This window comes from Geotrypetes seraphini, chromosome 3 (genome assembly GCF_902459505.1).
Source record: "Geotrypetes seraphini chromosome 3, aGeoSer1.1, whole genome shotgun sequence".
In the NCBI taxonomy this organism is placed as follows: domain Eukaryota; kingdom Metazoa; phylum Chordata; class Amphibia; order Gymnophiona; family Dermophiidae; genus Geotrypetes; species Geotrypetes seraphini.
This window is the reverse complement of record NC_047086.1, coordinates 194,889,727-194,917,180: the sequence shown is the minus strand read 5'-3', so window position 1 is coordinate 194,917,180 and position 27,454 is coordinate 194,889,727. Positions and strand designations below refer to the sequence as shown.

Sequence of the window (27,454 nt, the reverse complement as noted above, 5' to 3'; positions counted from 1 at the left end):
TAGAGCATACGGCTAGAGCGGCAACACCTTTCCGTTTCTGCTTCCGGGTCGAGTTTCCAGGAATGGCGCAGACGGTGAATATCTCGGAGCTGTCTTTACAGCAGCTTGAGATATTGAAGAATCAGCTGGACCAGGTGAGGGGAGAATGAGCCAAAGCACCCGTGAGAAGGATGTGAAGGGAGATCGCGGTCTCCTGATTGTCTACCTTGAACGTATCGAGAAGGAGCCAGAAATGATTTTTGTCGTTATTTGTGCAGCTGATAAAGAAAACCTCATTGGCACAGACAGACCTTCAAATCGGGTTTCCGTACTCATGTTACTGATATCGGTTTTCTCATGCTCTGGGGGTATTAGTGACTGTATTGATTTTTAGAAAACCGGACTCTCCGTCTACTTTCTCACCTTTTTGGTCCAACTTGAGAGTTAACTACAGGGAATGCGGTACCAGAACATTTGAGAATTAGTCTTTCTGTATTTTGATACAAAGGGCTGGTATGGTTTTAAAGTTATGTCTTTTAATAACCTGTACCTTAGCCATTTAAAGGTTTTGTAGTTCAAGATTCTGTGTTATATTTCCTAGCCTAGCCCTATATCACCTAGCCCTCAAAGTGAAAGATTTTTATCCAGCTGTCCAAAACTTTTGTTACGTGAATCACAAGGCAAATTTACTAAACAGAAAGGATAGAATATAGGCTGATGAGAGGAACTTTTTAGTTTTTATCTGAAACTGTATACCAAAAGAGGAATTATATAAGTGGATGCAGGAATGCTCCTCAGGCAGCTAGCCAGCCTAAATCTGGCTTGATATAGGGATAGAAAGGCCTAAGGAATTAATTATTATCAATTCACTGAACAAGTTTTTGCTTCTTCAACACTTTAGGGTGTATCTTACAGTTGGCTGCTGATCTCAAAAATCACATTTAAAATTGCATATTGTGTACTGTTTTTATAAAAATGTACATTTTTATTATTTGCTGTTATACTTTCAAGCTAATGCAATTAATTCTTAGACTGATTCTTAATATAGGCCTATTGCTCAAGTTATATCTTGCTGGATATAGTGTGGGCTTATCCAGGTGTACATTCAGGGCAGGTTGCATAACATCCATGGAAATGATGCAGTCTGGGCATGTCTGTGGCCATGCTTGTACATGGGCTTGATGGATTCTGCCTGAAAAGGCTATATAAAAGCAGTTCGCATAGAGATAATTGTCATTATGTGTCTGTCAGTTCGGGTGTATTTTGATGCTTCAAGGCATAGTATTGTCTTTGTAAGTAACTTAATTAGTAAGCCAGTTAATTATTAATTAGGTATATTAAAAGCAAGAAGCTGAGAAGAGAATTGGTTGGACTGCTAGATGACTGATGGATAAAGGGTATCTCAGGGAAGTCAAGGCCATAGTGTAGAGATTAAATGAATTTTTTCTTTGGTCTTCACCAAGAAAAATGTGAGGAAGTTACCAGTACCATTCTGGTATTCATTTCTGATGAATCGGAGAAACTCAAACAAAGATATAATGGGTCAACTTGACAAACTGAACAGTAGCAAATCGCCTGGACTGGATGGTAAACATACATCCCAGTGTGCTGATAGAATTGAAAAATGAACTTGCAGAGCTGCTATTAGTAACTTGTAATTTTTCTTTAAAATCCAGCATAGTACCGTAAGACTGGAGAGTGACCAACATGACGCCGATTTTTAGAAAGGGTTCCAGAGGTGATCTGGGAAAATTATAGACCAGTGAGTCTGATGTCAGTAACGGGCAAATTGATAAGAGACTATATTATAAAAAACAAAATGATGAGAGAGAGACAGCATGGATTTAGTAAAGGGAAATCTTGCCTCACCAGTCTATTGCATTTCTTTGAAAGGGGTGAATGAACATGTGGATAAATGTGAGCCAGTTGATATTTATCTATTTGGATTTTCAAAAGGCATTTGACAAAATACCTCTTGAAAGACTTCTTTGGAAATTAGAAAGTCATGGGTTAGGAGGTAATGTCATATTATGGATTAAGAACTGATTGAAAGACGGAAAACAGAAAGTAGGTTTAAATGTCAATAGTCTCAATGGAGAAGAGTAAATAGTGGGGTTCCCCAAGGGTCTTTGCTGGGACCGCTGCTTTTTAACATATTTATCAATGATCTAGAGAGGGGAATAACTAGTGAGACAATTAAATTTACTGATGACACATTGCAAGAGGATTGTGAAAAATTGCAAGAGGACCTTAAGAGACTGGGCATCAAAATGGCAGATGTTGTTTAATGTGAGTATGGTAAGTGCAAAGTGATGTAAGTGGGAAAGAGGAACTACGTGATGTAGGGTTTCATATTAGGAGTTGCTGCCCAAAAAGATGAAAATGTTATAATGCCCTTATATCGCTCTCTGGTATGGCTGCACCTTGAATACTGTGTGCAATTCTGCTCACCTTATCTCAAAAAAGATATAGCGGAATTAGAAAAGGGCAACAAAAATGATAAAAGAGATGGGACGACTTCCCCATGATGAAAGGCTAAAACAGCTTCAGCTTTGAGAAGATGGCTCAGGGGTGATATGGTAGAGGTCTATAAAATACTGAGTGGAATGGAAAGGATAAATGTGAATCGCTTATTTACTCTTTCCAAAAATACTAGGACTAGGGAGCATCTGATGAAGTTGCTAAGTTGTAGATTTAAAACTAATCAGAGAAAATATTTCTTCACAAAACGTGTCTGGAATTCTTTGCCGGGGAATGTGGTGAAATCAGGTAGCTTAGCAGGGTTTAAAATAGGTTTCGACAGTTTTCTAAAGAGAAGTTCATAGGCCATTATTCAGATGGCTTGGAAAATCTAGTACTTATTCTTGGATAAGCAGCATGAAACCTGTTTTATTACTTGGGTTCTAGTTAGGTACTTGGGACCTGGGTTGGCCACTGTTGGAAACAGGATACTGGGCTTGATGGACCTTCAGTCTGTCCCAGTATGGCAATTCTTATATCAGAGGGCTGCAAAGCTGTAATGCAAGTGGTGCAGCTGTTGCGGGATCTAGGCTGTATTATCAATTTTCAAAAGAGCCAATGGGATCCAACCCAGTACTTAGGAGTACTGTTCAACACAGCGGAAGATCATGTATTTCTACCAAAGCCATGCAAACAGAAGCTCTGATGCCAGATTTTGGAGAGCCTAGTGATGCCCACCTCCACAGCTTGGCATTATCTTCAGTTGCAGGGGGGTCAATGGTAGCAACCGTAGAGGGGATACTGTGGGCAAGAGCTCAGCTGCGCCACTTCCAGAACTTGCTGTTGTCCCACTGATTGCTACAGACGGACTCTACAGAAGCTGCTGGCCTATGTGTATTGGTGGCTATGCCTGGAGTCATTGGCCAAGGGCTTGCTGCTACACATTCCCTCATGGGTGATCCTGATAACAGATGTTAGCCTTTTTCGGCTGGGGACTTATTGCAAGGATCATCTGGCCCAGGGATGCTGGGAACCAACTCAAAGAAAGTGGTCCATCAACAGATTGGAGTTGCGAACTATTCAGTTAGCGCTCCAGGCCTTCCAAGAGACAATGAAAGGGAGAGCGGTCAGAGTTTCTGGGACAATGCTATGGCTATGTCATATGTCAGCAGGCAGGGAGACACCAAGAGTGCTCCACTAAAGCTGGAAGCCCAGTTTCACTGGGCAGAGATTCTCCTGCAGACCTTTCTAGTGGCACATGTGGCGGGAATGCAGAGTGTGCAGGCCAACTATCTCAGTCGCCAGATACTGGATCTGAGGGAGTGGTTGTTGTCCCAGGAGGTGTTTTGATATCATTGTTCAATGCTGGGGGCGACTGATGTTCTATCTGATGGCATTAGCGTGCAACAGCAAGGCAGCTCGTTACTTCAGCCGCAGGTTTGAGCCAGGAAGCCCCAGTATAGCACTCTGGTAAAACAGTAGCTGACAAGGGAGCTGTTGTGAGTGTTTCCCCTTTGGCCAGTGTTAGGCTAAGTGATTTGCAGAATGGCGGGACATCGAGGATAATCCTCGTAGCTCCAGACTGGCCATGTCATCCGTGGTACAAGGATCTGGTTCAGCTTCAATAAGGCAAGAGTCTTCATCTCTCATTGCATTTAGGACTTCTCTATCAGGATCCAGTTGCCTAAGAGAACATGGAATGCTTTGGTCTTATGGCATGGCTCTTAGAATTGTAGCCTTAGCATGGAAAGGCTATTCAGAGGTGGTTATAGCCGCTGTCCCACTTGCCAAGAAGCCATAAACGATTGTGGCTTATGCAAAAGTTTGGGAAAGTTTTCAGCACCGGTATGTTGCTCATCAGATAGAGCCAGTTGGGACCTCTATTCCTGTGATATTGTTGTTTCTTCAAAAAGGTCTGGAGAAGAGTCTATCAGTAAGTTTTCTCAAGGTGCAAGTAGCCAGCTACTAGTGTTTCCGAGGGAGGATGGAGTAAAGTTCCTTGGCCTCCCATCCTGATGTTTTCAGGTTCCTAAAGGGAGCAATTCATCTGCGTCGTCCTAAGTGATAGGCTTTTCCTACATAGAATCTTAACTTCTAGTGCGACAGACATTATTCCTGAACCTTCGGGTAGTCAACCCATTCTTTGTGAGAATTCTTGTAGAGAGCCTCATTAGCATTCTTTTGCTGTCCTCCAATTCCTCAGTGCTCTCTACAAGTGAGATAGTAGAAGTTTGTCTTTTCTGCTCATGTTTCTTTTCATTTAAATTTGAGGGTTTTGTTTGCTAGCAGTTTACAAGGCTTTTTAGTGCTGCAGAGGATCCCTGTTGTGAGATATCTCTGGCTGCTGGAAAATACAGACTCTCAGGTTGGAAGTCTGCAACCAAGGGGCAGACTGCCGTGCAATGCACCCAATTGGATAGCTGGTGCCAGCACTTTGGGAACTCAGGGGCTTGAGTGCAGGCTGAGTAGCTGCATGGCGGTTTTTCCAGGATTAGGGCCGACTGCTTTCCTTCCACTGACTACACATGCAAAGCTCTAGTGGGGGTTGAGGTCTCTAGCCATTCATTGGGCCCAAGAGGGTAGTCTGAAGAGATCCAGTCTAGATTCCAGGCTTGTTTGAAGCAGAGGTTCTCGGCTTCACTACAAGCAGCTCGCAGCACATAGCTTGGCACAGTGAGTAACAGGCTGACAGCCTCTAATACAGAATCAGGGGGTCTTTAAAAGTGTAATTTTTTGGTTCTGATTTTAGAGCCAGGATCCCCCACCTCTAAAATCCCAACATTGCTAATTTTTGGAATTCAGTGTAGCTCCTATAGGCTGTTTTTGGTATGAAAATTGCTGCCATGGTAGTCATCTTGAATTTCCCAGTTTGAAAATAAAAGCCTCTCTCTGCCTCAAAAACCTCAATTTTGTTCAAAAACACATGTAATGGACTTGAGGCCAAGATAAATCTTTGGATTCAGGCCAGATTTGCATTGGATGGATGGCTGTCTGAAGATCGTCCTTGTCCCATGTGCTGCGCAGTGCTTGGGAGGGGGGGGCAGAGCCTCTGGCTTAGAATCCTCTAGTCTAGGGGTGTCAAACTCAATCACAGAAGAGGCCGAAATCTAAAACATAGGCTAAGTCGCGGGCTGAATTTTTTATTAAGATAATTGGGGATCCTTTTATTAAGGTACGCTAACCAATTTAGCGCACGCTAAATATGCACCTTAATAAAAGGACCCCTTAGTAGACGTATAGGGTTACAACCTCTCCAACCCCACGTCAGCAAAATAAATAAAAAAGACTTTTCCTCTCTTTTAGGTCCTAGTTCACACTTTCTGTCTAACACCAGCTGTGGCAGGATACACATTTCAAATGTGACATATTGTAATCACAAAACAGAAAATAATATTATTTTTTCTACCTTTTGTTGTCTGGTCATTATTCAGATCATGTTGGTCCCAGGCTCTGGTTGTCTTCTGATAACTCACTTGCCAGGGTCTCCTCCCATTTGTTGTTTTCTTCTTTCTCCGTGTTAACCATCCATCTTCAATCTCTGTCCTCCCCTTTCGTTTCCCTTTCCTTCCCTGGAGGTCTGGAATCTTTCCTTTTTTTCATCTCCATCCAGCATCTCTCCCTCCTTCCTCACCACATCAGGGTCCACAATCTCTCCTTTTATCATCCCACTAACTCTCTGTGTCTCTATTTCACCTCCCCTTTTTCAGCACTACCACACTTCAGCATTGCTCCCTCTGTGCCCTTTCGCCTCTTCCCCTTTTCAGCATTACCTCATCTGTATCCCCATCAACCCTCCATTTCAGTATTATTCCCCTCTGTTTACCTATGTAGCCTCTTTCAACATTGCTTCCCTCTGTAAACCCATCTAACCCCTTTCAGCATTACTGTCTCTGTTCTTATCTATCCCCTTTCAGCATTTCTCCTCTATATCCTTATTGCCCCTTCTCTTCTCTGTCACTGTTTGTCTCCATTTTCAGCTTATCCCCCATCTTCCCTTGTTTCTGCATCTTTCCACCCTCCCTCCTCCCCTCAGCCCAGTACAACATCTTTCTCTCCTGTCTCTCTCTCCTCTCCCCCCTCCCCCCCCCCACTGCTCCCCAGGGAGTCCTGCATTCTGGCATTCTCCCTTCTACCGCTTCTCCCTCTCTACCCTTGTTCCCACACCTTATAGCCAGCATTTTTTTCACCTGCCCTCCCCCCAGCCCGGTATGACCTTTCTCTCCCGAGTCCTGTATCTGGCCCTTCCCTGCGGCCTTCTTTGGCGACTTAGCAGCAACGATTAAGACAGACTACTGGCATTGGGACCTTCTCTCTGCGAAGTCGCCGAAGAGGGTTGCAGATGTAGGTGCAAGGGAGAGGGCCAGATGTGAAGGCTGCCAGAAGAGGAAAGAGTTTCCAGATCATTACACCGACCCCGGGGGCACCCCACTCTGGCAGAGGGAAAGCCTGAATCAGTGAGTCCGATTTCTTATCAAAACAATTCTGATTTGAATCAATTCAGCCAAACTGTATCAGGCAGCACTAGTCCACATGGGTGATTCTTGACGACAGATGTCAGCCTATACGGCTAGGGTGCATATTGCGAAGGATAACTGGTGCAGGAACACTGGTCCTCTTTTCAGAGGAAATGGTCAATCAACTGCTTGGGAGCACTCTGAAGAGCAGTGTGAGTTTTCTCGGACAACAGCAGTAACTTATATCAATCGCCAGGGGCACTAAGAATGTTCATCTATGTTTGGAAGCCCAGATGCTGTTTCGATGGGCAGAGGCCCCTATCTTGGCACTCTCAATAGCACATGTGGCAGGAATGGACAATGTGCAAGTGGATTTCCTTAGCTGAAAGTCCCTAGATCCAGGGAGTGGTCACTCTCTTGGGAAGCCTTCACTTGCATTGTGAGTCGGTGAGAGCACCCAATATTCGATCTGATGGCATTGGCGGTGGCTCAGTTCTTCAGTTGAAGATATGAGCCAGGAAGCTAATGTCTGTATACCCTGGTGCAACCTTGGCCAAAGGCAGGACTTCTTTATGTCTACCCTCCGTGGCTCATGATAGGTAGACTTCTGCGCAGGATCATGATGGACCAAGGTCTGGTGATTCTAGTATGGCTGACATTGATGATACCGACAGGTCCCGTCCTGTTTGTGTTCATTATAACCTGCTTTCTGTCACAGAATAGGAGGTCTCTCCAGAGGCTTGTATTACGGCAGCTAATAGCTACGGGCTTCTATCTTAAAGAGACAGGAATTTCTATTCTATATACGATCACTCCAGTCATATTTGGTGCTGGTTGCACTCAGGTAGGTGATTTGCTTTTCGCTCCACCTTTGTAATGGTATGTTGCATTTGTTAATTTCTTGTGTTTTGTTGCAGAGCAGACTCAAAGTGAATGAATGAGGAGTCCCCCATGCCCTCCTTGTTGTTCCTCCTCTTTCAGTGATTCGCTGTTTTGGTACAAACTGAGGAGATGAGGCACTGCCCAGTGACACAGGAAGGTGGAGCTGAAAAAGTAGATGTCTTCTGCAGTCCCTCATGGGTGAAGAACATAACCTACTATTTCAGGACCCATGTGCTTTGTACCTTCTGTTCCTTTTGTATTTGTTGATTTTGTGTGTGTTGATACATATTAGTAATTTTTTGTTGTTGTTTTTAATATTCCCTCCTTCACTTTTGAATTGTAAACCGCTTAGATTTATTTTCTGTTAATATTAACGATATATCAAATAAATTGAACTAAACCTGATCTTCAAATATTGGCTCCGACTGGCCCCCCAAAAAAGTGGAGCAGTACAGGGATCCCAGTCAGCATGGATTCACCAAGGGTAGGTCCTGCCAATCCAATCTCATCAGCTTCTTTGACTGGGTAACAAGAAAGTTGGACTTGGGAGAGTCTTTGGACGTCGTGTACCTGGACTTCAGTAAAGCTTTTGACAGTGTCCCACACCGCAGGCTGCTAAGCAAGATGGAATCGATGGGGTTAGGAGAGACACTAACTGCATGGGTCAATGATTGGCTGAGTGGCAGACTTTAGAGGGTGGTGGTTAATGGTACCCTCTCTAAAACATCGGAGGTGACCAGTGGAGTGTCGCAGGGCTCGGTCCTGGGTCCACTCCTTTTCAACATATTCATAGGGGATCTGACTCAAGGGCTTCAAGGTAAAATAACACTATTCGCCGATGACGCCAAACTATGTAATATAGTAAGTGAATGCAGTTTACAGAATTATATGGCGCAGGACCTGCTTACATTGGAAAGTTGGTCCTCAACCTGGCAGCTAGGCTTCAATGCTAAGAAATGTAAGGTCATGCACCTCGGAAACGGAAATCCATGCAGGACGTACTTCTTGAACGGAGAAACTTTAACTAGGACTTCAGCAGAACGAGATTTAAGAATAATCATCAGTGCAGACATGAAAACTGCCAATCAAGTGGAGAAGGCTTCATCTAAGGCAAGGCAGATATTGGGTTGTATCAATAGAAGTTTCGTCAGCCGAAAGCCTAAAGTCATAATGCCGTTGTACAGGGCCATGGTGAGACCTCATCTGGAGTATTGTGTGCAATTCTGGAGGTCACATTACAGTAAAGATGTGCGCAGAATTGAATCGGTTCAACGGACGGCCACCAGGATGATCTCGGGGCTCAAGGGTCTCTCGTACGAAGAGAGACTGAACAAATTGCAGCTCTACACTCTCGAGGAACGTAGGGAGAGGGGAGACATGATCGAAACATTTAAGTACCTCACGGGACGTGTCGAAGTGGAAGATGATATTTTCTTTCTCAAGGGACCCTCGGCCACAAGAGGGCACCCGCTCAAACTCAGGGGCGGAAAATTTCATGGCGACACCAGAAAGTATTTCTTCACAGAGAGAGTGGTTGATCATTGGAACAAGCTTCCAGTGCAGGTGATCGAGGCAGACAGCGTGCCAGACTTTAAGAATAAATGGGATACCCATGTGGGATCCCTACGAGGGTCAAGATAAGGAAATTGGGTCATTAGGGCATAGACAGGAGGTGGGTAAGCAGAGTGGGCAGACTTGATGGGCTGTAGCCCTTTTCTGCCGTCATCGTCTATGTTTCTATGTTTCATTAAGGAGGAGCCAGCACTTATGCAGATGCTGGCAGTATTTAGTTCCGGGACCCGCACAGCTAAGCTCAAAAACTGTCTTAATTTCAGCTGCTTAACTATGTGGGCTCTTCCATTGAATATCGGCTAGTACCCACATAACTACTGAAAAAGTACCCCTCCTAGCTCCCAAAATAGCCCCCCCCCCTGCTTCTCTTCCTCTTCTCGGCTGCCATTAGTCAGAACCTCACCCTCATCTCTGGAATGACCCCCCAAACCCCCTGGTTTTGATAGGCCCCCCCAGGGCCTACCTTTTCACCCTGATGGTTCAGCAGGGGAGAGGGGGCAGGAGACGGTGCGCAGAGACACCCTGCCCCACACTCTTCTGCCTCTTGTGAGTGTACTACAGGCAGCACAAGAGGTTTGGTACAGGCAGTTGCAAGGGGCAGGAGTGAGTGAGTGAGCTTTGCTCTTGCCTCCATTGGATCACCAGGGTGCTAAGGTGGGGAGGAGGTTTCTCCAGACTGGGGAGGTTAGGGGGGCCATTCAGGGGGATGGGGGTTCTGACTGCCATCAGCTGGGGGAGGAAAATGGAGGAGGGAAGTTATAGGGCTCCCGGCTGAATATTGGTCATGTCCTGACACTGACTATCAGGGGCTGCCTACAGCTGTTAGGATGTTTTTAAAAAATGCTGACTCCCACAGGCTGAATATTAACTCCATTGTGTGTTGTGAATTACTTTGAGTTGGACTGTCAATTAGTTATTTATATGTAGTGTCATATTAGTGTGTGTTTTATCACTGGTCCCATTTTAATGCAGTGGTATTGCACACTAGTTCAGTAGTAACTCTAGCTGTGTTCTTTTAAAAAGGTGGTACATAGTAAAATATAGCATAGCCTTGATGTGACACCTCTCTGAGAATCTTTAACATTTCTAACCCTTGCTTCTTCCATCTCTAGGAAATGGAGTTTCTCTCCTCATCAGTTGCTCAGCTAAAGTTGGTGCAAACTAAATATGTAGAGGCCAAAGATTGTCTTAATGTGCTAACCACAGCCAGTGAAGGCAAGTAATGATTCCAGTCTTAAAATCCTCTTACCTGTTGCATTGTAAGAGAAACCTGTGATCAGATTATAGAGCTAATCAAGTGGCAGGCACTGTATTCCATAGACTGTAATTCAGGCGATGGGGTTAGTACTCCGTCTGTTCTAAATGATAATCCAAACTGTTCAGATGCAAAAGCTGTATTGCTTGATCACAAAACTAGGGATGCAAAAATTTCAGCAAGCATGGGTGCCAGCCAAAGTTTAGGAACAAGCTCCCTCTTTTACTAAGGCGCATTAGCCAATTTAGCGCACGCTAAATCGGCTAGCGCGCCTTAGTAAAAGGACCCCAAGGTTAAAAACTTTGTTTCTTTGTTCCTGTCTTATTTTTCTTTAAGATGAGGGGGTGTCTCTTCTTTTTAAAAAAATTCTCTTAATTTTTTTTTACACTTTCAACGCTTTCTTTCTTATTTGTTTTTGTTTATGTAATTTTTTTTTTTTTTCAAATACAGCTAATAATAGATCTAAGCAAAAGAAATTAGAAATATTTTTGTCTGTTCTGCACTCCTTGCTTTAACGTCTCTTCTGCGGGAAAGGGTATAGTCTTACACTGTAGTAGTGGTGGCTCATCCAACCAGACTTAGGCCATTGAAATGCTGTCAGTTTCAGGACAGTGATGGATGTCAGTAAGGTGATCTAGCACCCCCAAAATTTTGAGCAGACAGGACTGAGTAAACATAACATACTAGTGCAATAAAAGATAGCTTAGCTGAAACAATTTTGAATCCTGTAAGGCATTATTTTCCTTTTCATTTTTTTAAAGATTTTGTTTAGAATAAGCAATATCACACAGCAACGTTACAGCAAAAAAAATACAAAAAAGGAAAACACCCCAAACTCAAGCATCTAAACAAAAGATACTTAAAGAGAAAGCCAGAAAGCTATAACCCCCCACCCCCACCCTGTCTTGTTCCTGGGGAAAAAATACAAAGAAATAGAGGAAAAAAAGCCCCAAAACACCCCAATATACAATAAGCAAAAATTTATGCATTATGCCAGTGTTTCTCAACTTTTTCAAGGCAAGTACCCCCGCCCAGGCTCCACCCCAGACCCGCTTAGGCTCCGTCTCAGACCTGCCCAAGCCCCCATCCCCTTAATAATAGCACTAATTGTAATGCAATTTATTCCATCCATTTTTCATATACACACAATATAATCTTATTAATACATAATGGTATCCACAAAATTTAAAAAAACCACAAAGCATACTGTACGCACAAAAAATGTAAATCATAATTTATATTCGGGGGTTTTTTTTTTTCAAAGAAGTCAAGGCAGATGACTTTAAAATATGAAATGTCAACTCAGTAACAACTATAGAAAAATAAAAAAATATAGTGCAAAATATAGACAGCAGATATAATTCTCAAAACTGACACATTTGATCACTAAATTGAAAATAAAATCATTTTTCCTACCTATGTTGTCTGGTGATTTCATGAGACTGGTTGCACTTCCTTCTGACTGTGCATCCAATATTTCTTTCTTTATGCCTCCTGCATGCTTTCTTTCCTCCGGACCTCATTCCCTTCCCCAACCATCATCTCTCTCTGTCCCTCCATGAGTCCAACTTTTCTTCCTCTCTTCTCCATCCCTATTGGCAATATGTCTCCCTCTCTATCTCTCACTGTCCATCTGTCTTGAGAGATCCAGGCATCTCTCCCACCCCCTCTACTGCCACATATCCAAAATTTCTCCCTCTTTCATTCCCTTGATCTTGTGCAGTATTTTTCACCACTGCCCACTAGCCCCTTGCCCATTTCTCCTTCTATCATCCCTCTCCAGCACAATGCCACATCTCTCCCTCCAACACTATGTCCAACATTCCTCCTCCTTGCATCCCCTTCAATCTGTCCCTCTGTTCCCTCTCCACCACCATATCCAGCGTTTCTCCCTCTCCTCCTCCTATTCCCCATGGATCTCTACCGCACTCCTGTTTCTCTCTCTCTACCCAATTTTCCTCTTTCTTCCTTTCCCCATGTGCACCATATCTTTCCCTCTCACTCACACACTAATGCCTAACAATTTTCCCTTTTTATTTCTTCCCTCCTGTGTCCTAAGTTAGTGCCCCCTTCCTCCCTCCCTTCTGTGTCAAGTTTGTGCCCCCCTCCTTGCCTTCCAACCTTTGTCCGAAAATCATGCCCTTCCCATTTCCCAATGTGCTCCTTCCACCCCCCTCCTTTCTTCCTTTGTCCCAGATCATGTCACTTTACTTGTTTGAGCTGCACTCACTCTTTCTGCGAAACTTGTTGGGGGGACGCACAAGCAGCAGTTCACAAGTTGCATGTGGCTGACCCTAAAGCCTTCTGTAGAGAGGTCTCCGGGTCAGCTATGTGCACCGTGCTAACCGCTGCCTGCTCATCCCCCTCAACAAGTTTTGCAGAAGGAAGTAACTAGGAAAGAGAGAGTGAGAGACATCCCCCCAAAAAAGTACCATACAGTGTGTTGAGAAACACTGAAGTAGAGGTTGCAGAGCCATGGGGATAATAGTGCTCTCTGGAGAACGCCATATTTTGGTGATTTTGGTGTTGAGACCTGGGAGTTGGTAAGGATTCTCTGTTGTCTGCCTGTCTCTCGCTGCCTCTTTCTTTCTTTCTCTCCTCTCCTGCTTTTCCTTTTCTTTATGGACAGAAAGTAGTCCTAATCTACAGAGGCTTTTCTTTGGCCTGAGCTTGCTGCAGCGATAATGGTTCTGCCAAGACTGCTGGCAGGCACCAGCTTTTAGGCAGCTGAGAATTTTCCATCCCTACTAATAAGTGAATTGGTCCTCAGTGATGTTATTTTATTTACAAGATCTCTATTCAGGAGAAAGGGATATGTATGCATAAAGTGAAGAAAACTAACTGGCTGATGCCCTTGTTACAAAATTTTTTTCATAAGCCTGTTTGAGTTAGTGTGGACTGTTTTGAATGTGTCTTCCACTGCCTAAATAAACATATTTTGGGGGGTTTTCCCTCCATTCTTTTACTTTTGTCAGGAAAAGAATTGCTTGTCCCATTGACCAGTTCTGTATCCTTTCCAATAAAAAAAAGATTGACAATTTGTGGTCTATTAAACTTACTGTAGAGTTGACCAGCTTGAGGGTCTAGAAACATTAGTTGGTCCTAAGACCTGCCATTTAAACAAGAAGAAAATTAGGAGGAATAGAGAACTCAGCTGCAGTACTAATTTTGAATATAACGCACTTAAATTTTCTTTGAGATGGGGCTCTGGCATGTGGCAGGAAAGGGTAAAGGTAACAGTTTGATGTTGTACATGGGAAGCTGTTACACAGGAGTAGGTAGTACCCCTTAGAAACATTTTCTGGAGACTGGCAATAGCTTTTAAGCTTGACGCCTGTAAAGCATCAAAAACTCAACCAAAACTAATGTTATTGATTTACACATTTGAGTCGGGTATTTTAGATATTTTCCATATTGGAGGAGTTGAGTTTCATGGAAGATGATAGAGAGCATAACATGCCAGCTGTTCCTTTTTACTGGTTTTATCCTTCCTTAACCTTCTTTCTAGATGTATGTACCTGGCAAACTGAATGATGTAGAACATGTGTTGATAGATGTGGGAACTGGGTACTATGTTGAAAAGGTAAATAAATATTTACCTTTATACATTTTTAGATACCACATTCCTGGTCAAAAATCTATTCAAAGCACTATACATCCAATAGAAAAATATACTGATCTGACTTTTACAATATTGCTTTTCTGTTTGAATTAAATCCCATTTTTACATACCTATAAAACTTAGATGGTAAGCCATCTAGAGACAGGAAGATGCCTAATGTGCAAACATGCTACAGAACTTTCTAACTTGAGCTGCAGAATCTCTTAAGCTATGCTTTTAATAGCTTTGAAACATATGTACGACTGTCCCTAGGGCAACATGAAGCTCCTCGGGTCTTGAATATTGCACAAGACTTTCTGAGGTAGAAAGAGAAAGGAAAAATAGATTATTTTACGTAAATAGTTTACACCAAAATATGGTGACATACATACCCAGAGTGCTAGAGAGTCGTGATCTAGAGTTTTTAAATTGGTACAAAAGCAGTATATCAGGGTTGTCAAAACTGCTATCATGGCAAGCCACAAACCCGTTGGGTTTTCAGGATACATATGCATGAGATATATTATACGGTTGAGGCAGTGTGTGCATTCATATTCATTATAAATAGCCTGAAAACCTGACTGGTTTATAGTCCTCCAGGTTTGCAATTTGACACCCTTGCCTAGATAGTATGTTTAGCCATGAAAGCTCACTAATGTTGAAAAGCAAAAACATAGGGGCAGATTCTCAAAACTAAAATCTGCCTTTAACATGCTCGCTAAACCGATTCCAGCCAGTTTAGTGTGCATGTATTTTAGCAGCGGATTATAAAAAGGCTTACCGAGGTCTTTTCCAAGTTTTCTAGTAGTCTCAAATACTGCCATGCAAATGTAATACAACGAGGTCATTAATATTAAAATGATCATTCTGAGCAATTCTCTATAATTGCCAAGTGATTCTCTAACCTCGTTGTGCCACATTTGCAGCCAAAATTTACCGACAGGTCTGAGATGTCATTGCCTTACTTTCTGATCCATGCCTGAGCACTGATTGGCTTAGGCACTGACAGGAAAGAAGGTTTGACAGCTCAGACCCTCCCCCCACATAAATTAAAATAATAATAATTAAAAAACAAACCAAAGATCGGCAGGAAATGCCCACTCTCACCTGCTGCGTCGCACAATCATCTGACACTAATAGCCCCCCCTATTCCCCGCAGCGGGAGAGATGCCCATTCCCTGCCACCGCTGCTGTCAAGCAACCACCCAACACCCCTTCCATCACCAAGCAATGCACCCGGGCAGCAAGAGAGATGCCTAATCTCTCTTGCTGCCAAGCAACCCCCATCCAATGTGCCTCCGAGATCCCTGCCCCCTCCTTACAATGGCTGGCCAGAGGGGTGTCAGATGGTGGGGGGGAGGGAGTGTGTATCTCTCCCACTGCCAGGGGGGTGTTAGGGGGTGTATTGCTTGGCAACAGGAGGGAGTGGGCATCTCTCCTGCTGCCGGTGGTGCATCGCTTGGTGATGGGAAGGGTGTCGGGTGGAGTTTGAGGGCTTGTTGCATTGTGGCAGGAGGGAGTGGCCATGTCTCCCACTGCCGGTGGTGGGAGGGTGTCGGGTGGGGGGGTTGCTTGACTTCAGTGGCTCGATTTGGTTTTGGAGATTGTTTTTTGTTTTGCGTTTATTCTGTGCATATGCCCATCACTATCACCAGTGATAGGCATATGCAGATTTAGCGAATCTTCACTACTCTCCGCCAGCCTCATTTGCATGAGCGTTGTTTGGAAAATGACTGGCGTTTTTAAAATCACTATAATAATGGCTGCGACAGTGACCCATCGGTTTTTAAGACGGATTTTTGAGAATCTATCCCTTATTGTATAGTATAGTAGTTTGAGACAGTTCAGTTTTTACTATCAGCCCAATTAATCATTATGTTGGTTTGAAGACCTTAGGTCAGTATGCTTCCTAGTCTTTGTGACAGTGACTCAATAATTATACCCAAATAAAATTGTGTTACCCTCTGGAGATGCAGAACAATGATGCCCTCTGTGTTGTGACCTCTAGAGAAAGGTTTTATTACCCTATTTGGAGCTCTAATCCACAGTTTGGCAAGCTTATCTCGGCTGAATCAAATTCATGGGAAGATGGGGGAGTTACAGTTTCAGCTATTAGATGGTGCAGAAAAGTTTATTAGGACATACTGTATGTCATGTAAGGGTACTTTTAACACAGCCTATTTATTCCCCTTCTCTCCCCCCCCCCTCCCAAATCTACCCTTTATATGTATAGACTTCAAGCGATGCTAGAGATTTCTTCAAGAGAAAAATTGACTTCTTAACAAAGCAGATAGAAAAGATCCAGCCAGCATTACAGGAAAAACATGCCATGAAACAAGGTGAGGGGCTCTCTGATGTGTCTAGATGTGAAAGTCTGGAACTGGAGTAAAAGTACCTAGGGTGTTTTGTTGTTTAAACCCCTCCTCATTTTTTCATTTATTTGCTACTTGCCTATGTACAGAAATATGAAAAAATCTGCAATAATTAAGGACAAGCAAAAACTTGCAAAACCTACCAGTAAAATTGCACATCCCCTGAATACTCACAGAAATGTCTAGTCTGATCTCATCTAAGTCCTTATAGGGGCTGATTCAGAAAGCCTTAGGGTAGAGCTGGCTCTTCAGGGCACAGCTCTACTGTAAAACTACCACTCCAAAATCACCACAACATGCTGTATAAGCATGCAACTTACTGCCACCTTAAAATAGCAGTAGTAATTGTGAAATGTCACCCTTCCTGTCAGTGCCTCATTTAAAAAAAATTGCTGGCAATTTGCACTGGTCCCCGATATCTCTCCTCCCCATCCAATTCAACCTGACTGTTCCTACCTGTCCCTCCAAAAGGACCAACTCCCCCTCCTCACTTAAAAATACTGACCCCTTTGTGTCTTGTGCCCCCCTCCTCTTCCTTGTCATTATAATCTCTGGTATCCATTGGCTAACCCTCCCCATCTAGTGGTACCTTGATCGCCTCCCCTGAGCTCCCAGGACTCCTGTACTTCAAGAGGCAAGAGCAAGGCCCACTCTCTCCTTCCTCTGACGCAACCCTCTTTAAAATGGCAGCATCCTGGGACCAGCCTGCAATACAAGGGAATTTTTCAGGATGTACTGCAAGGGCAGGGCGCTGCCTTTTTGAGGAGAGCAGTGCCAGAGGCAGGAATAAGTCTTGCTCCTTCCTTTTTTGAAGTACAGGGATCGGGGGAAAGCTTGGGGAGGGGGGTCAAGGGATTCTGCTATACACCAGGGGAGTACTATTCTGTATTCTTCAATAGGGGAGTTTAGGGAGGGGGCCATTGGGATTGTAATGTTGGAGGGCAAGAGCTTGTAGACAACCAGGACTGATGATGTGGATAATGTGAGGAAATAGAGAATATGGCCTATCTAGTCTGACTATCCTTGCTCTCTACTTTCTTACTCTCCCTTAGAGATCCAAGTTTTATTGAATTCAGGTACATTTTTCAATCTCTATCACCTCCACTGGTAGGCTTTTCCATGCATTCACCACCCTTCCTATGAAGTTATTTTCTGAAGTCAGAAAGCCGCTCAGCACCGAGCAGGAGTGCCATAGCCCGCTCCTGTTTGGTGCCGCTCAGAGCCTGAAGAACCCCAATTTCGCAGCAGTTTCCAACCAACCGGGATAGCAGCGGGGCAGGAGCACGGAAAGCTTGCTCCTGCACACTGCACCTCCGGGAATTCCAGCTGCAGAGGAGGTAGGACGGACAGGGTGCAGAACTCATAATTTTGATTATCGGCATATAGACGCACCCCGTATTTTAAGTTTATTTTGAAGGGAAAAAAGTGTATCCTATACGCCGGCAAATACGGTGTATATATATGTAAAAAAAAAATACATGAGAATCAACTCAAAAACAAAATCAAGGAATAATGCATTCACCTTGGACCAGTCAGTAAATCATTGTATAATGGAGAAATAACAGGTGATGTTTAGCATGCAAAAAAGAGTTGAAAGAAATTGTGGAGATAAGTGCTCTGTGTTGATAATTTGGTGAATCCAGAATGTCTAACTGTGAATTAAAGAAGAGCATATTGAAATGAGTGAACCACTATGTGTAGAAGAAATGGAGGTTTAAATTGAGCTTACCCATAGTCCATAGGATCATTGAGGCAATATATAAATAAAGTTAATAAAATATATCGCTGTAAGAGCAAAAAGGTATATGTAAATGATCTGCGATTGTTTATTTTGAAAACATCAGATAACATTTTGTACTGTAAAATGTTCTCGTGTCTATGTATATGATCGCAAGACAATGGAACAACAAGATATATAACATACTACGAAGCTAATTTTCTCAGCTTATCTTTATATTAATAACTAACCCCTCCCCCTTTACAAAGCTGCGTTAGGCTTTTTTATAACCAGACACAACAGCAGTATTAGCTCAGACACTCATAGGGGGAAGATGTGATGGAGAAAACAAACATGGTGAGAATTGGACAAGGGAGTAAGCCTAAAAGAAAGTGAGATGAAAAAAAACCATGAAGAGACAAAATATATGAATATGGAGGAAAGAGAAATGATGAAGGAAGACTGAAAAAGAATCCTTTAAAGAAGGAACTTGAAATCCAGGATCAAATACACTTCTCCCTCTGTATTCGCTGTGATAAGGGATTAACAGACCCGCGAATACAGAAAACCACGAATAACTTTTTCATATGTTATTCGCTGTTTTCTATTAAAAACCATCGTGAATATGGTCAAACTGCGAATAACATGGTGGGAGACCTGGCCTGTTCCTGAAGGAGAGGCAAAATATGGTGAAGAAAGTGCTGGGAATCAGCGATTTTTCTCTGTAAACGCTTGGATCAGCGATTTCTCTATGCAAGCTGATGTAATTTGGAGGGAGGAGCCAGCAAGCTAAAAACCGTGAATAATCGAAACCGCAAATAATCGAAACTGCAAATACGGAGGGAGAAGTGTAGAGACAGAAGCTAAACTGCAGGCACAAAGGATCAATGCATCAAATATGATTGGTGAATGGCACAGACAGTTGCTCAGGATGTGTTGAAGTTTACTATGCTGGAAACTGGGGAAGTTTGTGATGACAGTTGGGATACAGCTGATGGAAATGTGTGCAGACAGCTGGGCTGTAGAGTTGCTATTTCTACTCCCAGCAATGCCCATTTTGGGCAAGGCACAGGAAATATTCTTCTGGATGATGTAAGATGTATTGGAAGTGAACAGTGCAACAGCAATGGGTGGAACCGCCAAAATTGTAACCATAATGAAGATGCTCGTGCCATCCTCTCAGGTACCATTTTCTGTCTCTTCTCTAAGAGCTTAGTTAGTCTATAGATTTCTTCATAGAATTTCTACAATTTCTAGGGTCACAGCTGTCTCTCCTCTGGAAAATTATGTCTTGTTTAGAAACGTACTTGCCTTATAAAGGCAACTTGATTAATTTTGCATCTTAAAAGCAGATCTTTTGGTTCCTAAACAGGTTTTGTTTCTCTTCTCTTAACTATGGAAGGATGAAGCTTCATGACCTGATTCAGCAGAGAAAACCCCACTGTAGGGAAAAAAGCACTGCACAAAACCATTGAGTCAATGTGTCCATGTTATATTTCAAATAGCGTCTAGTGTATGCAGGTCCTGATATTTAGATAAACTGTTGCAGTGTCATGAATCTACAAATTGACAATAGCTTCAAATAAAAATTCCCAAAATAATACTACTTTTATTTATAGACCGCTAAAGTTGAAGTTCTGAGCAGCTTACAATAAGAGAACCAATTGGAGAGAGTGTGGCACAGTGGTTAAAGCTACAGCCCCAGTACTCTGAGGTTGTGGGTTCAAACCCAAGCTGCTCCTTGTGACCCTGGGCAAATCGCTTAATCCCCCCATTGCCCCAGGTACATTAGATAGATTGTGAGCCTGCTGGAACAAACAGGGGAAATGCTTGAGTACCTGAATAAATTTATGTAAATCGTTCTGAGAACGGTATAGAAAATTGAATAAATAAAACAAATAAATAATTGGCACCTATCATCAATTTATTTTATTGAATGTGAACCCAAAGAAGTGCCAATCTGTAAAAAAAACAAAACATTTAAATAATGGAAGATCCAAAAGAGTAGTGAAATCGAGTGAATATTTATAGGAAGTAAATTTTAAACTACCTCTACATCTGTTGGATGTTCATTTAAACTGCAGGTTGTAGGAACATTAATAGATATGAGAAAGAGGTGAAGATTTTACTTCATATACCATAAGTGAGGTGTGTATGCGAGAGGTAAATATTGAGCAGCATCTGACCATCACCTATTAACATTCACCATTCATCAGCCCACCCCTCGGATCCAGCCAATTGCCACCAACACGTTCAGGAACTTTTAGGCTATTGACCCTAGAGCCCTCTGCTGCTGTCTCATCCCTCTCCTCAACTACCATATCACACAAGACTGTCAATGAAGTTGTCCTCTCCTATAATACCATTCTCTCCTCTGCTCTAGATACTCTCCTCTAGATACCGCTCCTCCAATTTCACGTCCTGTTGGGTGTGCCAAACCCCCACCCTAGCTAACCCAACTGCATCTGCTACCTACGCTCATGTGTCTGTTCTGCTGAACATCTTTGGCTTAAATCCTGTGTGCATGCCAACTTCATTCTCTTCAAATTCATGCTGACATCACTCCAGTCTGCCTTCTCACTGACCAAACAAGAATATTATACCCACTTAACCACCTGTCATAGTTCCAACCCTTACCATCTCTTTACCACACTAAACTCCCTACTCAAAGCACCCTCACCTCCTATCCCCCCCTTCAATTTCTCCCCAAACTATGGCAGAATTCTTCTACAATAAGATCCTGAAGGTTCACCTCGAGCTCTTGACCAGGCTGCCTCCCCCTTGCTTTCTTCCACTTGTCCCATCTGCTAACCTCCCCTCAACACCTGCCACTTTCTCCTCTTCACTGAGGAGAAACTTGCACATCTTCTCTCATCCTCCAAACACACTACCTGCTCCTCCAATTCAATTCCCACTCACCTACTTGGCACTATCTCACCCACTGTCATCCCTCTTATCTGTCACATCCTCAACCTGTCATTCTCCACTGCAACTGTCCCCGATGCCTTCAAACGTGCTGTTGTCATACCCCTCCAACTATTGCCCCATCTCCCTCCTCTCCTTATCCTAATTACTTGAATGTGCTGTTCACTGCCATTGCCTGGATTTCCTCTCCTCCAAAGCTGTTCTGGATCCGTTTCAGCCAGGCTTTCACCCGCTGCACTCCATGGAAACTGCTCTTACCAAAGTTTCCAGTGAACTGTTCCTGGCCAGAACCAAAGGTCTCTATCCTCATCCTTCTTGATCTATCTGCCGCCTTTGATACTGTTGATCCTTCTTACTCCTTGATATGCTATCCTTGCTGGAATTCTAAAGTTCTACTCTCTCTTGGTTTTCTTCCTATCTCTCCCATCGCACCTTCAGTGTATGCAATGATGGTTCCTCCTTCCCACTATCAATTGGTGTACCTCGAGGCTCTATCCTGGAACCACTCTTTTTCTCAATCTACACTTGTTTACTTGGAGTGCTGATCTCCTCCCAAGGCTTCCAGTATCACCTCTATGCTGATGACTCTCAGATCTACCTCTCCGCACCAGACATCTCTACTGATACCCAAACCAAAGTCTCAGCCTGCCTGTCTGACATTGCCACCTGGATGTCTCAACATCATCTGAAACTGAACATGGCTAAAAGGGAGCTGCTCATCTTCCTGCCTAAACTGCCTTCCCGCTTCCCCTGTTCTCTCTCTCTGTGGACAACACTCTCGTCCTCCCTGTTTTGTCTGTTCGCAATCTCAGGGTCATATTTGAATCCTCTCTTTCCTTCATTGCCTAGATACAACATGTAGTTAAAACCTGTCACTTCTTCCTCTATAATATTACCAGAATCCAACCCTTCGTCTCTGCACACTACCAAAACCCTTGTCCATGTCCTCATCACCTCACGCTTAGACTACTGCAACTCACTACTCTCAGGACTTCTGCTTAGACATCTCGCTCCCCTCCCGTCCATCCAGAATTCAGCTACATGACTCGTATTTTGTGAGATCCACTATATTCGTTACCCCTCTCCTAAAGTCACTTCTCTAGCTTCCCATCTGTTTCTGAATACAATTCAAACTCCTCTTACTGACGTACAAATTCACTCACTTGGCTGCCCCTCAGTTATCTCCCCCTATATCCCCCTCTTTAATTTCTTAAAGTGACAGTTCACTTTAGACAGTCCATGCCAGGTTCCATAGATGATGTCACCTACATGTGAGAATATCTGCCTGCTGTCCCTGGATAACACCTTACAGGTAAGTAACTGTGCTTTTTCCACCACAGAGCAGACAGAAAGTAAATCTGCTTTTAAAACTCACTTTGATCCAAAATCACCACTCTAGGGAGAGTGGTGATTTTGGATCAAAGTGAGTTTTATTTGTCAAGTCAAACCATCCCCCTCTTAGGGAGTTTCATTATTATTATTATAAAGGTCCAGAGTTAGTCAGGCAGTATAATTAGATGCAGAAACACCAGCTAACAGCAATGCCAAGAGGAATCCCAGAATACCTTTTCAGAAAACATTAGAGAAGGGGTAGCTCAGGCTCAAGAACAGAGTCAAGGTGCCTCCTTGGAGGATGAGACTTTAAAAGTTGACCGAGGTAAACCCTAAGAGCAGAAGTGTCTGAGTAAGGCTAAGCTTGAAGCAAGAAAATTAACTCTGGAGGAGAAGTAATATTAGCCATAGAAGAAAGAGGCACAGCAGGCTGTGCAAACACTAATTAACTGGCTGAAAAACAGCAGGGAGAATGCTCTCATCCACAGAACTTGAAACGCAAGTTTTCAAAATGGCCGTGAGTGCCAGTGACTGAGCTACAAGACTGTGTGAGAACCCAATTGCCCTGCCACCATCAATGCCAAATCTTAAGGCTCTGATCCTGAGAGACATCCTGAACTGTGCCTTGCCACTGCTCTTTACTTCCCTCACTTCCTAAAAGAGTTATCAAAGAAAACTGGTTTACAGTCTTAATGGGTGGGAAATGCAGGATTATTGGTAGATTGGAAGGGTCCTCAAGGACACTACTGGTCTCTTCAGACACTGTTCATTGTTAGAGAACTTGGCTCTTACAAAAGGTGCCCTAGCAGCACATAGCATTCCTATTGAGGTTTTTAACACACTGCATTCATATCACATACTAATCTGTTCAGACAGAGATCTGAACTTGAAGCCAGAGGAGGAAGGTCTGGTTGCTTAACTTTTTAATTTAAGCTACTCAACTTTTAAACTACAATATTCCACTGCCAAACTGATCAATTTTTATAGGAAGTAATTGAGACTGCTAGGATTTGTTAAAGTAAGTTTTTGGTTTGTAGCCCAAGAATGGATAAATGAGTAGGCAATGCTAGTCAACACAAATGCATAGAAATAAAGGTGAGAGAGGAGTGGTTTAATGGTTAGAGCTGCAACCTCAGCACCCCCAAGGTTGTGTATTCAAGTTCAATTTATTTGATATACTGCCAATATAAAACCAAGGTTAAAATGTAAATGGTTTACAATGTAATAAAAATATAAAAGGGGATAAAAACAATAAACACTAACACTATCAATATCACCAAAACATAAGGAAAAATCAATATGGAAAGGTTACAATAGAATTCTAGAATAAAGGAAAAAGAGAAAGAAAAAACAAGAGGCTATTAAGGTAAAAGTATTCTATTCGATAGTAAAGCATGTTCGTTGAAACTCAACCAATTTGCCAGAGAAAAATAGTAAGCCTTTAATTGAGCTTTAAATGTCAAAAATAATCTTTCTGTATAATGTATAGGATATATATAAATGCAGAGTTCAGTTTTATCACTTTTTTTAGTCCTTGGTGGTGCACCCTTGGCGTGAATTTTACCGCACAAGTTAGCACACTACACTATCTAATTCTACTTATTTCAGTGTCTGAAATTTTGATGTTTATTTATATAAATACACGTTTTGCACATGCATTTTTTATATATACGTAAAAATAATCTTTCTTCATGAAGACAGAAAGGAAGAGAGTTCCAGAGAGTAAGAGCCATAATGGACATCAAGAAATAACTGCCTAAATGAACAATCGATGACTGTTGATGTGATGATCGGAGAGGTCTCTGTGGCTGCTCTTATGACCCTGAGCAAGTCGCTTAAACCTCCATTGCCCCAGGTACTTCAGGTAGATTGTGAGCCCACCAGGACAGATAGGGAAAAATGATGGAGTACCTGATTGTCTAAGCAGTTTTTACAATCTCCGTTGATTGGTGGTATATAAGTAATAAATAAACTCAGAAACTTGGTTACTAAGCCAAAAAACAAACAAACACCCAACCCAAAGCCTCTGAAAGAATATAAAGTAACACCTTAAATTAATACCTACAAAAAGTATTGTCTTACTACTTGAGGATTTTGTGAAGGTATTTATTTCTGGTCCAATACCAGAGGTGTCTAAGGTTATCTTACTTTGAGCCACAGCTTCGGGAAAGAGAAGAGGAGAGACACTGAAGGCACTACAGAAAGTTGACTCTGATTTAGAAGAACTCCTGTTGTAATTAAGATCTTACTGTAGAATAGATAGTAGAAACAAGGAAATTCTTGTAGTGTTTATGGCCCAAGTAGGATATCTATCAATTTAGTTTAATTTATTTGTTGTATAGTGAGCCATATTCATCCTTGATTTGTAATAGCCCCTTAACCTGTGATTGATTTCTTTGTTTTTCTCTTCTTTCCTTCAGCTGTAATGGAAATGATGAGCATGAAAATTCAGCAGCTTACAGCATCCCAGGCTGGGGCAGCCAAGGCGTAGTCCCAATCTACTGGATTCCATCAATTTGCCTTCCTCGGCCAGCACTCTATATCAAGACACTCGTCTAGCCCCCCCACCCCATATCAGCACAGAGTTATCAAAGAAAGCTGGTTTACAGTCTTAATGGAACAGTTGGGTGGGACTCTTCTACCTGGGTGCTTGAATTTTATTTTATTTTTTTAATTCTTAGGAGGAAGGAAATTGCCAGTCTTTAGACATCTGTTTATGCTGTTTGGTGTGCAGTGTCTTAAATTAAAATAGGATGAGGACACCTTTGGCATTTCTCAAGCAAAAAAAACAAAACAAAAACCCAGAAATAAAAAAAAAATGTGAAAGTTAAAAGCAGTGTTTTGAGGAGAAGCTTTGTGATGGTCCCATGTCATTTGTAATGGGGAATACCATAATACCAAAAATGTCTTTGTTGGAACAGGAACCTATGAGATCAATAAGTTAATCTTTAGTCCAGAACTGGAGTTCTTCTGTCTGTTGGATGAATTTAAAGTACTGAGTTTGTTGAGCTTTGTAGCTCCTTATGTGTTAATGCTAGTTACACACAGAAGGTTGGTTCATGGATGCATCTGTGTTGCAAATTCATGCTAATTATTGTTATTCCTTTTCATGAATTACAGAGCAGAACAGAAATGTATGATATATCCAGGGAAGTTCCCTGTGCCCCTCCTTAGGTTACACTGGAGATCAATTGCTTGGTACAAACTGAAGAAGGCGCTGTACTCCACTGGTGAAAGAGGAAGAGCTGAAAGATGTGATTGACAAGGAGGAAGAGCTGAAAGATGTGATTGACATCCTTCTGAAAACAGTTTGCCTAATGTACAGACTCCTGTGTGTATTAACAGAAAGAATATTATCCAGATCAGAACCTAACCTTTCATTTGATATATATATATATATATATAGTATACCCCCGTAAATTGCGGACTCAGTCTTTCGCGGTATTTTCTGACTGCCTCTTCTGGGAACTAAAGTCAGGCTACACCAATCAGGAGTTGCTTTGACACACCAGCTAGCATGTCAAAGCAGCTCCTGATTGGTGTAGCCTGACTTTAGTTTCCAGAAGAGGCGGTTGGAAAATATTACAAACGATCCTGCACCCAATTTTCAGCACCAGCTGCCTTCTGCCTCCAATCCGCTCCTAAATCATATTTGCGGTTTTTTGAAATTTGCAGGTGTTCCTGGAACAGAACCCTCGCAAACTTGGGGGGAGTACTGTATATCATCTTGTGGCAGAAGTTTGACTTGCATGACTAAATCAAATTTTTTTTTTAAATATTGGCTTTGAATGGGGGTTTGGTCATCAGGAAAGTGAGAATACCCAATTAGAGAGTTGCGCGGGGACAGAAATCCCACCCGTCCCCGCCAAAGTCCCACCCGTCCCCGTGAGGACTCCCACCCGTCCCCGTGAGGAATCCCTCCGTCCCCACCCGTCCCCGCGAGGAATCCCCTCCATCCCCGCCCGTCCCCGCGAGGAATCCCCTACATCCCCACCTGTCCCTATAAACTACAGAAATAGTTATTTCATTTAATTATGCTACTGAATTAAAGGCTCTGGTAGAAACCCATTTAAAAATAAGCAAAAAGACTTTATTAATTTGGAAATATTAATTGGGAAGAATACATACTTTGTAAACGGGTTTCTACCAGAGCCTCTAATGTTTATAAATTTTTATCAACACAACTAATATACTACTTTATCCTTAAGCAAAAAAAAAAAAAATAATAATTTTTTTCCTACCTTTATTGCCTGGTTTCTGCTTTCTTCATGTTCTCATTCAATTCCTTCCATCCACTGCCTCTCTTCTCTCTGTGTCTTCCATTTGCTCTGTTACTGTGCCTCTCCCTTTCTCCCCCCTCCCAAATTGGTCTGGCAGTCACCCGCCGGCCCGGCCACAGTCTCACCAATAGAGGGTGCTGTTTTACTGTCACATTTTTCAATTGTGAGGGACAGGCAAGTTCTGCAGGACTCCAGGGAACATACCTGTCCTTAGCGACTGAAAATATTCCACCCCCTAGTGGTAGCAATGCAGCTGGAGGACACCTGCTCAGCTTAGAGGGAACACTTACTGGCACCCATCTTTTTCCCTCCGCTCCCCCCATAGTCTGGCACCTCTGTCGTCTTCCCTGCCAGCGTCTTCTTCCCATTCCCTCTTCCCCATTTCCTTTCAGTGTCCTTCTCCCCCACCATCTTCCCCATGTCCTGTCAGGCAGCATCCTTCTCCCCTCTCTGCCTTCCCCATGTCCTTTCAGTGGCATTCTCCACCCCTTTGTCTTCCCCAGTGCTTTCAGGGTCCTTCCCCCCCCCATCTCCCGTTTACCCCATGTCCTTTCAGCGTTCTTTTCCACCCCTTTGTCTTCCCCAGTACTTTCAGCGGCCTTCTCCCCCCTTAAGCGTCTTTTCT

The 27,454-nt window shown here is 42.8% G+C and overlaps 1 protein-coding gene across 1 annotated transcript; it reads left to right on the top strand.

Annotated features, from left to right (window-relative positions):
- PFDN5 (prefoldin subunit 5) lies at positions 1-25,508 on the top strand. The gene is made up of 6 exons (XM_033938809.1): positions 1-134; positions 10,460-10,562; positions 13,578-13,609; positions 14,111-14,185; positions 16,437-16,542; positions 24,970-25,508. The coding sequence occupies exons 1-6, from the start codon at positions 63-65 to the stop codon at positions 25,038-25,040; spliced, it is 459 nt and encodes a 152-aa protein (XP_033794700.1). The 5' UTR covers positions 1-62; the 3' UTR covers positions 25,041-25,508.
- The last annotated feature ends 1,946 nt before the right edge of the window (positions 25,509-27,454 follow it).